Source organism: Agelaius tricolor, unplaced genomic scaffold (assembly GCF_023055355.1).
Source record: "Agelaius tricolor isolate 1412-34295 unplaced genomic scaffold, bAgeTri1.0.p SCAF_8, whole genome shotgun sequence".
Taxonomy (NCBI): Eukaryota; Metazoa; Chordata; class Aves; order Passeriformes; family Icteridae; genus Agelaius; species Agelaius tricolor.
Window position 1 is genome coordinate 4,800,828 of NW_027269268.1, and position 14,942 is coordinate 4,815,769.

The window sequence follows — 14,942 nt, forward strand, 5'->3', positions numbered from 1 at the left end:
GGCTAGCAAACCTAAACTGTTTTTTTGGAGATCAGATCTGCGTTTATATGCAGATGAGGTGGTTTAAGACTTTGCATTGAATTCAGAGATGAAGGTGTGTAGAACCTGTCAGTCAAATATGGATTTCAGGTAGCCTTAGGGTTTGTTGGATGGTATTTCTTGGTCTTGTGAAGAGATGAAGGACCATCTGTTACAGATACCTCAAAGATGAGGTTTTCTGCTCTTCCTAGCTGGATACAATATTCATTACATGCCATTTGGCTTCTGAAAAGTGAAAATTACTCATTCAGTTCCCGTGATGTTTTTCAAAAGCTGCTTTTAAACAAGTAGTGGATTTAGCTATTTGAATGTTTACAACAGCAGATTTACCTTTTGGTTCTCAGGATTGTGTGTGATAGTTTGAGACAAAATAAGAATTCATCTTTCATTTTAATTGAAAAAGATGTAAAGTGTAGAAAGGCAGACACCTTAAATCAACATGTCTCCAGTTTAAATAGCCTGTATTTGAGCTTTCTGGCAGTTTGCTTTTTCAGCATTTTCAATTCTTTAGCTTGGTTATCCGTTTATTACTGAGCTGAGAAAATGAAGTCCTTAAGTCTTGTTAAAGGCTTCCTTAAAGAAAAACAGTACTGAGAATTGGGTTCCTGGTGATGACAGATCATAATGAGTGCTAAATAAAGATGTAGGAAGTGGAATTGTCATCATCCAGCCAAAAATCACGTTCTAGATGCAGTGTGGACAGATTTGTTCCTCACAGGAAAAGGTGGCACACATTTGCTTCCTTGTGCGCTGTCTCGTCTTTACTCTCTGTAAAAGTAACTTGTAGTTCCCTTCTGTTTCATCAAGGTGTGAGTTTTGTACACCATCTCCAGATGTCTGAGGGCAATGATTGCAGTCACATCCTTTGCCTCCATGTGTAAATGGGTAGTCCTTCATGCCAGGTGTCTCTTGTTCTGTGCTATTGCTCTGAACAATGATGTTGGAGCAGGGTCTTCAGTCCCAAGGGCATTCTGGATTGTGGGACTGTACTCCTGGTATCAAAGTTGTCTCTGCTTTTCTTGCATGGAGATAGCAAGCAAGAAAAGTGATGCTGCTTCAGCTGAGGTGTGGAGAAGTACTACACACTATTTTCAGCTAGAGTAGGTAGGATTTAATACTTTGGATTACAGGCTTTTTTTTTTTTTTTTTTTGAGATGGCAGAAGTGTTTGTAGCCTGGAAATAATTTGTTATAGTAGTGCAAGTAATTTTGGGTAATGTGGTTATTAAAGCACTAGAAAATGCAGTGACAGTTATCTTCTAGATACAAGCTTTACACAGTAAGTCAGGAAAAAAATAGGCTATTTGCAGAAGTCAAAAGCAGTACTTTATTTTCTTATTTGAAAAAAACAAAGTGCAAAAAGTTGATATTACTAAAGGTCATTTTCATTTAAGTTATTAGTAAGTAAGAATATGTTCATTACTAGTCTTTAGCAAGACAGCTCTCCTCTATCCCAGCAGCATAGGTCAAAAGTATCACTGTTATTTAATTGTTGTCCTTTTACACTGAATATAAAACATTAACCTTCAAGAGGGTACAAACCACAGGAAATCTACTCTATCAGCACTTGCTATTATGTGTCATTATCATGAATAATTTGTGGGAAATCGAAGAAGACTGATAGTCCATGTTTTATAGCTTTATCTTTCTCAATAAACAGTTACTAAAGTTCTTCATATTTGTTGAAGCATTAGAATTTTTGTTTTTGCAGAGATTTCAAGGCATTAAGGTCAGATTGAGTATAAGAAAAGCATTTCTAATATTGCAAATAACAGAGAAATTTTATCTTTAGCTGTCGTCTGAGTGGAGTTCAGGGAACAGGAAAAACATGTCCTGAGTAAGGATAGCAAGGTTTTTTTGTTTGTTTGTTTCTTAGAGGTATTAAAGCAAAAAATAGCTGCATTGAGTTCTCAGGTTTGGATACTACCCTGTGAACTGAGACACCTCTGTAAGCAGCTCTTCAATCTATAGAAACAGACCAGTATTAGCTCTTTTTTCATCTAAAAAAGCCAAGATTGTTTTTAGGTGGTAACATAAGGTTGCTCAAGAAATTTTGAATTTTTTTTCAGTGCAAAGGAGGGAAAAAGCCGAACCATACACACAAAAGTCATGACTTTGAAATAATAGTGTGACCTTGCAAATCCTTGCCTGCACACCTTCCTTAACTTCCTTAATGATACTTAGCAATACTTAAAAGGTGGAGTGGGAGTTGGTGGTGTTTTCATGTTGGGGAGGTTTCTTAATGAAATAGTTCCCGTTTCAGCCAGATGACTGGATACTTAACAAGAGGAAACCATCGTATGGGAATAGGGAAAATTTATTACTGGGGCAGAATATGAGATTTACTTCAGGCTCTCTCTTAGCAGGCAACATTCCCCAAAGGCATGCGTGCCAGTTCAGTCTGTCAGGGAAAGCTCATGGCATCCCTTTCAGCAACACAGCTTGCTTGTGCATGATTTTCTTTGTGTGTGAGTAGTTGTTTTGTGTTTGGTGGCAGGACTGGTGGGGGGGAAGGGAATGGGAGGAAGTAGTTGTGTTCCTCGCTTCCCCTCCTACTGATGTTTTTGTCTACAAAGAGAATTTTTTATTCTTGCTCAGTTCTAAGCAAAAATGGATGTGTATCTAGCCAGTAACAGCTCTTTATTGTTTCCTCTGAAGGCCAGACAATGGCCTTTTGAATAGTGCATATTGATGATCATCTTCAGAATGTTAGTACTCACTGCATGGGTAGGGAACCTGAAAATCAGGAAAGAAGTAACAGACCTAGTGGGGAGGGAACTAGAAGGTGTGGAATTTACTGATCCTAATGGACTTCTGAGATTGATTATAGGAAGAATACTTAAATTTCATTTTCCTGAGATAGTTGGGGTGGAGGTGTGTACTGGTGTCCCATTATAATCTGCAAAGAGAGAAGTTGATTCCTGTTTCACTGCTAAGTTGCTGATGTAATAACAGTATAGTGCCTGGAGAAACAGGCACTTGTGGCTGTAATTACTTAGCAGTTAATTATCTAGCTGCTTATTTAAATAACATCCTTTTGGAGCTAGATGCAGAGCTCGGATTTATAATAGCTGTTGTGAAAATGAGTGTGTCTCATGCAGCTTCTGTCTGTCTACTTTTTTTTGTTCACAAATGTTTTGATAACTGTAGTAGTATTACCCGTACATTATCATACCCTAACTCGTGTTAATGATTATGTGTGTGTGTGTTGTGTTTTTCTTGTAGTGTCTGTCTTTGAGCTTTGTAAGTTGTTGGTATTTTCTGTAATGTAATTTATGATCATTTTTTCAACAGCTTCCACTAACAATAGAAAACACTTTAAAATATTTTGAAGGGTAGAAATTAGCTCTTACACTAACTGCTGTGAAACTTCTGGAGAATCTCCTGGGTTCATCTTGGAGATTCCCATATAAATTTACCAGGAAAGTTAAGAACCTTGGTGAATGGCTTTATATCAGAGCTGCTCAAATGGGTCAGCCTTGCTTATGCTCATGGGGAAATGTGCAGCCATCTGACAGCCTGTGGAAAAAAACAAAGGGCAGTTTTTAAAGTGAGGATGCTTATGCTATGCTTTCACTGCTTGCTTCATTTTTCCTCACGTGGAGATTCTTCTGCTTCTACCACTAAGAGAAAACTGTAATGTTTACTACAAGAGCAGTAGTTTTATTGTGCATGTTTGTAATCTACTCATCAAGTGTCTTATTTTAGTCTTGGTCTGTACAGAACGTGATGCTCTGCAACTGCCATTAATTCACATTTTTAGCTCTAGTAGCTAAAATGAGTACAATAGGCTGAAATGCTTCACACCTCCTGATAAACTACATGCCTGTCACTGTGGGGCTGTGTCATAGAACTTCCACTCACTTGGTTTGCTTTTTCAGGATAACTTCTTCCTCAGTTTAAAAAAGCCAAACACCCAACAGCTGGATTGTCCAACTTACAGGTTCCCTATGAAGAGTGTGCCTGCTTGGACCTGCTGGGGGAAGAAACTCATCAGGGCTATGTAGTAAAGAATGTGGGGCAGCAGTGGGATGTATGTGCCAGAAGAGGGAATGCGAGGCAGGGAAGAGGCTCCTGTGCTGAGAACAGGTTTCTGTCCTTGCCACTTCCACAAAACTCCTCTTGAGGTTTTTGGAGCTGTCCTCTAATTGCATCTGAGTGTACTGGGTGTTTAGCTCTGAGATCACAAGCTGAGAGGAGAAGGACATCATCTGGTCTCTAAGGGACACAACGCAAGCAAGCAGAAAGATTCAAGCATGGCAAGATTGAGGGATTAGCTGCTCTCCAAAGCATCTTCAACTAGATACCATATTATTAGACATGATCAATTTTAGCATAAGGGAGGATGTGTGTTCATTGTGTGGATATTGAGGCTGTTGCAGCACCTGTGCTGTGGGGCATATCTGTGAAAGGAAGTTGTGATGCATTCTGATCCCTGAGGAAATGCACTGCTGGGTGTGCAGAGCAGCCTTTCAGTCCAGGTTGTAGGAACCAAGGTGTAGCATCATGCTCAGAGGCATGAAGTAACAAAATACCAATCAGCTGCTCATAAAGCATCTGCTGAGAGAGGCAGGAGACTCTCTGGGGACTGTAGGAACTGAGTGTGCAATTTAAGACTCTACTTCAAGGCATGTGCAGAGCCAGGCCAAGTTCAAGCTCTACAATCATTTACAAGACCGGCATTCCCTAACTTTTGAGTTTGCTTGTCTTAATTACTGTGCCGGGTGCTCGATTGTCATGTGCTGTAAACAAGCAGTTGTGAGCAGGTGAAGTGGCTGTTTTACTGAAAATACTGGAATCTTTTCATTTTTGACATTAAGGAGTCTGCCAGGTCATAATGCTGAATTCAAGTCACATGTGATGGTTGCAACTGACTGAGGATTGTGCAGATGCTTTCAGTTAGAATAGGAACATGTTTTTTTCTAGATACTTTTTGTTTATAGTAAAAGGTTTAGGTATACTGCTTTCTCTTCTTTGGGCCTAATTCTAAACAAAGAAAAGATCAGTCAAAATATTTGTACAGGACAAAATAGCAATACAACACTGTTCTTTTTCTGTTCACTTTCACATGTCTAAGATTTGGGCCTAATGCTGGAGGTCCCAGAGCTGACAGCTCTCTTCCCATAGATAATCTGTGCTGTGATAATCAGAGAAAATACCACTGGATTTGGACAGGCAAAAATAAATCACAGAAATTCTTTCAGCGTTTATGTACAATATATTTTAGATTACATTGCCTGGAGCCCACTAATAAGAGAGAAACACAGTAGGAGACAACTCTGGAATAATTCCAGGAGTAGTATCTACTTTGGAATTTGGTTACTTCTGAAAAAAAAAAAGAGGCAATTAATTGGGATGACATCATCTCCCCTCCCCTCCTCTTCCCTCCTTGTGGTGGGGAATAGACAGGAGGGGCCATGACTGTGTTGAGGAAGTGAGGACTATTGTAATTGTTCTCTTTGTTTGTCATCCCTTGCAGTTAACTGCCACGGTGGAGTTAAATAGACCAAAGGTGCGAAATGCCATTCCAGTAGGCTTCTTTACACTGGGAAAATACTGTGTAACATTTCTTTGGACTTCTCTGACTATACAAAACTTGTCAGATCTATAATTACAAGTGTGTGGCTGAACCAGTGTAAATTTCTGTTGTAGGTGAGTGCTTAGGCTGAATAAAGCAATAGAATTTAAAAGAAAAATTGGCCACATGAGCAAAAGCCCACAGCAGTCATGGATTTGATGACAATATGAATTTTGGGTGGGTATGTAAAAGTTCTCAGCATTTGGTGAATCATAAAAAGAAATTTAAAATATTGTCTTTAAAAGATTTTATTAAAAAGAAGATGCAGACTTTTTTCCTGCTGCTTAGACAGTGAAGATTTGGGTCTTTGAGCTCAGATGTGGTATTCTGCTATTTTACCTGTTACAGCAAGAGAAGCATCCTCAAACTGAGGAGTTTTGGAAAAGCTATGGGTTTCTGGAGGAAACTATGTTTTGTTTTTAGCTGCATGATTAATACTGATTGGAAGTGTTACTGGTGTTATGTCTTAGGGATGACATACTAAAGGACAACACTCATTTCTATCTAATTTTTTCCCAGTTGTGAAAAGCCAGTGAACATTTCCAGCATGGACTTACAGTTGCTGGCTTTAACTTAGATTAGCTTTTTTGATGACTTCTCATTTCATGAATTACAAAAATAATGGTACTAAAATGTTCATTAGCTTTAGTTCCTAATGTTTTACTATGTTTTAGTAAAATACTCTATGAATACGTTTTATGAACATGTTCCAGAAAGGTATCTTTTTCTTGGGTTAGAGAGAGAAGATTTTTCTTTTATTAATGTTTCTTACTGGTAGTTAATTGCCTTCACTTTCACAAGCATAGCTCCAGTTTGTTATTGATGTTATTTTCCTGGCTTTAGCATCCAGCTACAGTCTTTCATCACAACTTAATCTTTGGGTTGGATTTCTTCAGTAGTGTCTACTTTCCCTTTGTTACTCTAATTACAGCACCTTTGGAATCACCACCTCTCTGTTTATTAATTGACCCTTCATGGTAACCTCTCTTTTTGACAATTTAAATAATTAAGTTCTTTAAGTTTCTTGCTGCAAGGCATTTTCTACTCTTGAATAATTTTTACAGCTACATTTAAGCAGTGAGATGTTGGCATTGCAATTCTGTAGAGTATTTCATTGTTGGTGGTCTTTATATATGGAGCAGCAACTGTTTTCCATGTATTCCACTTACTCCTTCCCTAACATGACCGTGGTTGTGAGATTAGTCCCTTTTGCTGCAGTGGTTACATCTGTTTAGGGATCGATTACATCTATCTAGGGATCTGTTTAGGGATTTATCTGTTCTGGCCCTCACACCTCTCATACAAGGTCCTGCCTGATAGACTTCAGTCGCACAGCTGGAAGACTTGGTCCGTGTTGTTTTGAAGTCTGAGGTGTTATTCTGCAGAGCCAGTAGCTGAGGGGTGAGATGAACAATAGCTCCATTGGATAGCTTTGTCTCTTTGCCACAGGAGAGTCAGGAAAAAATCTGTGCTTGTCTCTGTGTGATAAAGCTGATGTCTGAGAGAGTTGGAAGGTCTTGTGTGATTAGATTTTAAAGTACTGTTTTTATTCTAGAATTAATTTGAGAATATTTTGCATTATGTAGATAACACTGTTGTAAATGCTGTGGGATGTGCACCAAAGGATTGTAAAACTCATCCAATAAAAAGTACCAAAGCATTTTGCAGTGTTCAAAGCCTGGCCAGCCATGCTTTCTGCTGGAGAATATCGGATGTTTTGCTCTTTCAAGTTGTTGGCTTTAAATTCTCCTAATCAATGCCTGGCATATAAAATTAGCTGATGCTCTTAACTCCAGTGTGGTACTTACTGTGAGGGAGGGTGCTACGTATTTGAAGGCTTTGGTGGAGTAATGCCTCAGTCTCCTTTATTGAGCAAGTTCCTTTTCCTTTCTGAACAGGATACGAGGGAGCTTCCAGAAGTCAGCCAAGATGAATATGGTCAAGAGGATCATGGGCCGGCCCCGGCAGGAAGAGTGCAGCCCCCAGGACAACGCGCTGGGCCTGATGCATCTGCGGCGCCTCTTCACGGAGCTCTGTCATCCTCCACGGCACATGACACAGAAAGAGCAGGAAGAAAAACTTTACATGATGTTACCTGTGTTCAACAGGGTAAGCCGGGCAATTTGCAAGAAGTGTTTTCTTTATTTGAATTGTTTGCTCATATTTTGTATTCCCTAGACCTTTGGGTTCTAGCACAACAGGTTTTCTCCCATTGGCATCCTTTCAATTTTCTCCTTATCCTCACATGGTTTTGTGTTAGGGGATGAACTTACCTTTGGAGATTTCCTTTTCTTATCACTTTTTCTCAAGTGCAATCCACAGATGCATGTAGACTGACAGCTTTTCTGCAGTGCTCACTGCTATTACAGTCATCTGATTTCCAACCTAAACTTTGCAAGCAAATTTATACACACTTTTTTTGTGTGACAGCACTGTCCTTGAGTCTAAATAGCTCTTCTCCCTTCTTTGCATTTATTGTACTGATGCTTATTTAGAGATAGCAATCATAATATGTCCTGTCAACTTGGTTTTTCTAGGCTATATGAGCTGAACAATTTTTATTTCTCATGTGTTCTTATCATCCTTATAGGCCATTTTCTATGTATTGAGTCTGAATCTCCCTTCATGGACAAGGGACATTTTGAACAAGCAATCTGTAGGGAATGTATAAGAGCCACTTTTACTGTGGCATTCATATTTCATTATTCCCTTGTACTTAGGCACTGAGATTTTGTTTTGACGCAGAACTATGGCAACTGTCACTGGAATTAATGGGAACTAAATCCTCCTGATATCTTCTATCAGTCAGTTACCCTACCAGGTTATTGTGAATAATGATTTTGATGGTAGTTTTAGGGTCATGAAAGACCAGTAGGTACATATTTAGCTTTCTGTTTTTCTCCCCACTGTGTGCTCTTACTCTTTACTTTTTGGGTGATAGATTTGTGCTTGTATATGCTAGCTCAGAGATCTGGAATAATCCAAAAACTAAAAAATTGAAAGGATGTTTTGTTGAAAGTATGGCTTATGAAGGTGTTAGACATGGAGCTGCTTGCATGCTTGTGCTGGTTTTGCTGGGATAGTTAATTTTCTTTAAAGTAGCTCTGTGGGCTGTGTTTTGGCTTCGTGCTGGAAATAATGCGACACTATGGGGATGTTTTAGTTGTTGCTGAGCAGTGCTTTGTCAGAGGCAAGGCCTTTCTGCTCCTCACCCCTCTCCACCAGTGAAGAGGCTGGGAGTGCAAATGGAACTGGGAGGAGACTCAGTGACCCCAGCTGACCCAGTGGATATCCCCCACATACAATGTCAGGCTCAGCATAAAGCAGGGGCAAGAAGAAGAGGGAGGTGGAGGGGATGTTCAAGTGATTTGTCTTTCCAAGTCACTGTTACCTATGATGGGGCCATGCTGTCCTGGAGAAGGCTGGGCACACTTGCCCATGGAAAGCAGTGAATGAATTCCTTGTTTTGCTTTGATTGCTTGCATGGCTTTTGCTTTCCCTATTAAACTGTATTTATCTCAACTCATGAGTTTTCTACCTTTTGCCTTGCTGTTTCTCTGCCCTATTCCACCTGAGAGCAATGGGCCAGTGTGGTGCTTAGCTGCCAGTTGAGGTTCAACTATAACAATGCTGTGTAGAAAAATTAATCCCAGTCAAGACATAGTGTTACTAGGATTTTCAGTCTACTAGGTAGTGTGCTTTAGTGGATGGATCACTTAAATGCCATTCCCTTGCCCTAGGTCTTATTTCTACTGGTAACCTGTTGTGTGAGTTTGGGAGAAGTAAGCTCATTTCATATGCCTCCTCTTTAATTTATCTTCTTAGATTATATGCCTTTTAGTTATGGACTTTCTTGATTTGTTTTTACAAATTAGCACAGTAGAGTCTTAATCTTGCCTTGAGCCCGTGAAGGTTATTTTGATGCAGGTATGCTTAGAAATCTCCCTCTGGTGGTTACATGAGGCTGATGCTTCTGGAAGCTAGAATGTCCCCACTTGAGCTTCTTCAGCAATTAACTCTGATGTGCAGGTGGAGAAGAATTTTTTCTTAGCCTTTGAGGTAACTACTGGCAGAAGCATTATATCTATAGAAATGGCAGAGGTGATTTTACTGGGTTTAAGTAAAATTAGTGTATCAATGCATGTATAGCAGTCTAAGGAAAGACTTTGATTAGAGTTCTGAGGTGAAAAAAAATCCAAGTTTTAATTTCTCCATTGTTTCTGCATTTTCTCTTTTTTGTTTTCTTTCTTAAATACACATCCCCCGCCTCCCTTTACACCACTTGCTGGCTTTGTCCTAATTCTCAGCTCCTCCTCTGCACTCTGCTGAAACCCAGTTGAAGTTACTTCCTGTCTTTGCACCATATGTTCTAACTGTCCTTCATTCAGCTCATGTGCTGAAGCATTCTGAAAACCAAATCAGTAGCCCCAAGTTTTCTTTTTACTTTGTGAAAATCAGCTCTTGTCAAAGTAATCTCAGGTACCATTTATATTCTTGAACAGATTGTTGGTTTCTGTGATTTCTATTTGTATGAATGCGTCTTGGCTACTCTTTTCTTCAGTTTTCCTCTTTTTTGTAGTAGCTTTTCCTTCTCCAGGTTCCCCATGTCTCTACTCTTTTGCAGAATCTATCTAGTTTTGTTTATGGGCTCTTTTCTCTGAGTCCTAGAGACTCTTTTGTACCCTTCTTTACTGAAGTGAACTTGGTGCTGAAGGCACATTCTTACATGTTTGCCAGATATTTTCTTTTTCAGTCCTACTTCTGGCTTTCCTCATTTTTCTCCCCTCCAGTTTCCTTGTTTATTTTTAATATTGCTGTCCTCAAGCTCTACCTTCTTTGAGGTTGTGAGCTTCTTGGAGCTGTCCTTTGTGCCACAAATACAGGGTCCTGCCAGATGTTGTCACTTTAGTTTTCAGTCTCTAAAATCTGGATCATAACTTGACATATTGAGGAAAGCAGGTGTTGTTTCTGCTCTTTCACTTCCTTTCTTGCAGACCTTGATAACTATTATCAGTCATTGATGAACTGGGATAGTGTAACCCAACAAAACTGGTTTTTCCTGATCAGTCAGCTCTCATCCTGTCTCTGTTATAGGGGGATTTTTTTCCTTTCATTTCATGTAAAGGCATTCTTCTTTTCCTGTATTCAAGAGGCTGAGCAGTTGTGATGCCATCTATTTCTACTTTTGCAGTTTACATCTTTAGATTCCTGGTTAATGCCACCTTCTTTTGATGTTTACATACAGAGTCTGCTGTGGCTTCCACACCTTATCTAGTTTTATGTCTTCTGGAGTGTCAACTCTTGATAGTACAGGTTGTTTTGTAACAATCCTGCTAGCTCAGTAATGCTGCAGGTCACAGCAAGACAAATTGTGATTGGAATAAAAAATAGTACAAGAAAAAAAAATCTCATTTTTTAAAGAGTCTTGGAAGAGATTTTCAGTGGCAGATATGGTAAATCTTGGTTCACTCTAAAATTCTGACACAGCTTTTCTCTGAGAAGGGGTACTTTTGCTGTCAGGAAACACTAAAACATTATTAGAAGTTCCTTTCTAAAATTTTACTTGTTTCTCCAACTTAATCCTTAGCTGCAGAAGTTTCAAGTGATCAGTTAATAGCTTTGTTCAAATTCAGACTCTGAATCCATCCATCAGTTAATTTCCATGGTTATCTTTATTCTGTCGAAGGTTTTGAAGTGTAATAGAGTACTTTTCCTGTTACTGCCTTAAGCAAAGGTTATGATGCTGTATTATAAAAGCATTTTCTGTTACAAGATTGGGATGTTTTTATTAGGAGGAGAAACTCAAATTGTGAAGCTCAGATCAAAACCTCTGTGCTATGCCTTTATGTAGTCCAGAATGTCTCCTATACCAGAGTGGTGAGCTGTTGGAAGTGGGAGCTGCATGTGTTTGGCTGCGATCTGTGTGTGTGTGTGCACAAAATGGAGTAAGGAGTCCTGGGAGAAGCATTATTAATTTTTGCTGAGTGCAGAGATCTAGGGTGAAGATGGTAACTCTGCTTCCCAGAGGCATCCAAGCTGGCAGCCAGTTAAATAACCAGGGTATCCAGGAGCTCTTGAGACTTTCTTGCTTAGCCATAGGGTTGAGTTTTTTCCTTTTATTAGAGATATCTCAAGCTTTGTGGGAAATGCAGCCTCATTTCCTTTTTATTTTTTTATTTTGAGTATTATTAATGAGTATATTCAGCAGAGCTAAAGCATTCTTAAATTTGGTTTATAGACAGAACATGTCTCAAATCTGCGTGGATAAAACCATCTTGCTAGTTCTGGTAACAAGTGGGTTTACAGACCACTTCTTTTTCTTCATTGTTCAGGGAGGCTTATGAAATGATGAATCACATAGTAATGAAAAGCTAAATTGGTGCATAATTAAGAAAAGATTGGCCCTGTGGAAGAGTACTCAAAAGGCTCCTTTCAGAGTTCAGTGAGTTTGTGGAAGCACTGCTCTACCAACGTGGTGGTAATGCTTGTGCAGTATGTGAGAAAAGTGGATAGAATGATGAAGAGGCTGGTTTTGAATAAGTGGTACATTGTTACATTATCTTGAAAGAGCCTTGCTTTTCCATATTAAAAAGATGATTTACTGCTAAAATGTGTAACATCCTGTTCTTGGTTTTTACTACCACTTTTAGTCTAAGCGTATATAAATATCCAATGGAGATGCCTATTCTACATAGTGCAAACCTGGTTATGGGGCAACTAATTAAAATCCACTTGACCTCAGTTAACCTTTTACTGTAACTTTGAGTTCTCTGCATTTCCTGGTAACTACTGATGAATCTGAGCAAGCTCAGGACAGGTAACAGGGCCAATAGTTTTTCCTCTTCACTTGGTCTGCGTGAAAGAGCTTTAAACAATTAGTGATGACAAGATGCTAGTGTGCGTTCTGGTCTAGATAATCTTGCTTATGTTATGTGAGCATGCAAACCTCAAGGCCCTCTTCCCTTCTTACAGCTTTGTGGAAGTTAGGGGCTCTTGGATGAATTGGGAGCTGATGCAGACAACTGCAAAAGGAGGTCTTGTGAAATATTTAGGGAAACTTGGAATGTCTGTACTAGGCCTGTTGTGTAGTCTGTAATTCAAATGAGGGGTGTTTTTCTTGGTGGGCAGAAAACAGTTGTCTGCCTGTAATGTCTGGTCTCCCATTTGCTTGCTTTAATAATAATAGTGGTTGATCTTTCCAGTATGAGAAATACTTATGCCTTGGGTGAAAATTACTTTTATTTTGAGGAAACTGAGTGTTCGATTTCAGTGTTGTATTTCTGGCTCCATTTCATCATGACTTTGCAATGCAAGTAGACAGGAGAAATATTTTTGGCTTTTTTGTGATGTGCTGGAGAAGCTGATACTAAAGGAGGTAAGAAGTCAAACTTTGACAAAGGTTATTCTTTCCTTCTGCCTTTTAAGTCTTCTTCAGTGACTTAGGGGTTCCAAGGTTAACTGGCACCACAATTACCATGCATCCTTGCTGGCTGTAATAATGGATTTCACTGGACTTGAGAATGACCTGAGCCAAGTATGTCAGCAGTTTAGCTGTAATAGGATAACTGGGTCACCCAGAGAAAGGAGACAGGGGTGAAGCAACTGTTGAGTCCAAATCAACTGTACTGTTGTAGAACACATCCTCCTTCTGGGAGGCCAGTGTAACCTGTTGAACTTAGGTTTTGCTAGAAGAATGCTGTCATCTTTTATGCTCATCAGGAACATTACTGAATGTTACATAAATATCTGTAAGGGAAAAAAAACATTAAACAAGGAGAGACTGTTCAGGTGTTGAGCAGGCTGTTCTGTTGCTTCAGCTTTAACACACATGATGATACCATAATTGGGATTGCATGCTTTGTTAATGAATATTGTGGGTTTATTGTGACCATTTTAGTGCAAGTTTTATATTGGAAATGTGGATAAAGACTCCATTTTTTGTGCAGTCTTGAATGGAGAGTAAATTACTGCAGCAACTAGCTAATCCATTTTGAGATTGTGTTCCACAGCTTAGTGTAATACCACAGAGTTAAAACATTTTTTCCTGTTATATGTGATCTAATGCATTATTAAATAACAAAATAAATGCTTAATCATGAAGAATAAGTTACTAGAATTAAGTGATAATTTATAAAAAAAAAAAAGCCTGCTGCTGCATTCAGGGGGATCTCAAAAGAAGAGAGTAAGTCAGGATATCAGCAACATGGGAGACTTTGTGGTATTGTCAGGTTATTGGGGAAGGACATAACAGGGCAGTTCTAATTCTTAGTCCTTTTAAAAAACTTTACACATGTCATTATATTTAGTAGATAGTAAAGGAGTTTATCTTAAAAACAGAAGTCCTGTTGGAGAATTTGTTCTGGTACCTGTTCTTTACCTCATTAAGTGCAATCTCAGTTTTTTGGGGTTCTGCAGGGTTTTCATCTTGCAAGAAAACTTACAACTTTTTTTTCACCTCCATTCATCAGATTTTACCTCCCTGAATGAGGTCTGAATTCCAACCCTGACATATCTTAGAGCATGCACTGTGCAAACCAGTGCAGTGATGAATGCTGCAGCATGTAAAGAATAATTTGTAATCTCCATAGGAATACTTCTTCACAAAGGAACGTGGTAGTGATCCTTGTAAATGGAATTATTTTAATGCATTTTTCTCTTGGTTTAGGTGTTTGGAAATGCTCCTCCAAGTACAATGACAGAGAAATTTTCTGACCTCCTGCAGTTTACTACTCAAGTGTCACGATTGATGGTGACTGAAATTCGACGGAGAGCATCAAATAAGTCCACAGGTATTGCATGGGGCACAAGGGTGGCCTTTTCCATATCTGTGCATCGTGATTTTCAGATCAGTCAGAATACTAAGAGCTGCCATTTACAGCAAATGTGCAGGCTCAGAAACGGAGTTTTTAGCAATGAAAATGTGTTGTCTTTTGTTCCTTTGTACTGAGGTAGAGAGGAGGAAGAGGTTAGAGGTTTCCTCCCTGGATTACAGAGAAAGCTGAGTTCCACAAAATTTCAACAGCTGCGACAGAGAGGTGTGAACTGAGTTGCATGACCTACTAGGAGAAGGAGGCCAAGAACATGCATGCGAACAGCTGCTGTTTCTTGCCTGAGGTGCCTGTTGGTGGTGTGTTGTGTCACTTGGATATGTTAACATTCCAAAACTATGCATCTTAAATTAGCTGCTGCCCAGGAAGCTAATAAGATGTGAAAGTACAGAAAATCCCACATTCGGACCAACAATGCCAGTCCTAGAAAACTGTTAGTGGACTCCTCTGATTATTAAATGTCAGGGTGAGATTTGGTTCTGCTGACCCCTGAATGTA

General features: G+C 39.2%; 1 protein-coding gene across 8 annotated transcripts in view; it reads left to right on the forward strand.

Moving 5' to 3' along the window:
* The window catches only part of WDFY3 (WD repeat and FYVE domain containing 3), a 152,128-nt gene that overhangs the window by 42,786 nt on the left and 94,400 nt on the right, over positions 1-14,942 (forward strand). For all 8 annotated transcript variants that reach the window (XM_071431454.1, XM_071431458.1, XM_071431457.1 and 5 more), the window contains 2 exons: positions 7,515-7,725; positions 14,282-14,405. In XM_071431454.1, the coding sequence (XP_071287555.1) occupies positions 7,546-7,725; positions 14,282-14,405 (304 nt within the window). In that variant the 5' untranslated portion in view covers positions 7,515-7,545. The remainder of the gene's footprint in view (positions 1-7,514; positions 7,726-14,281; positions 14,406-14,942) is intronic.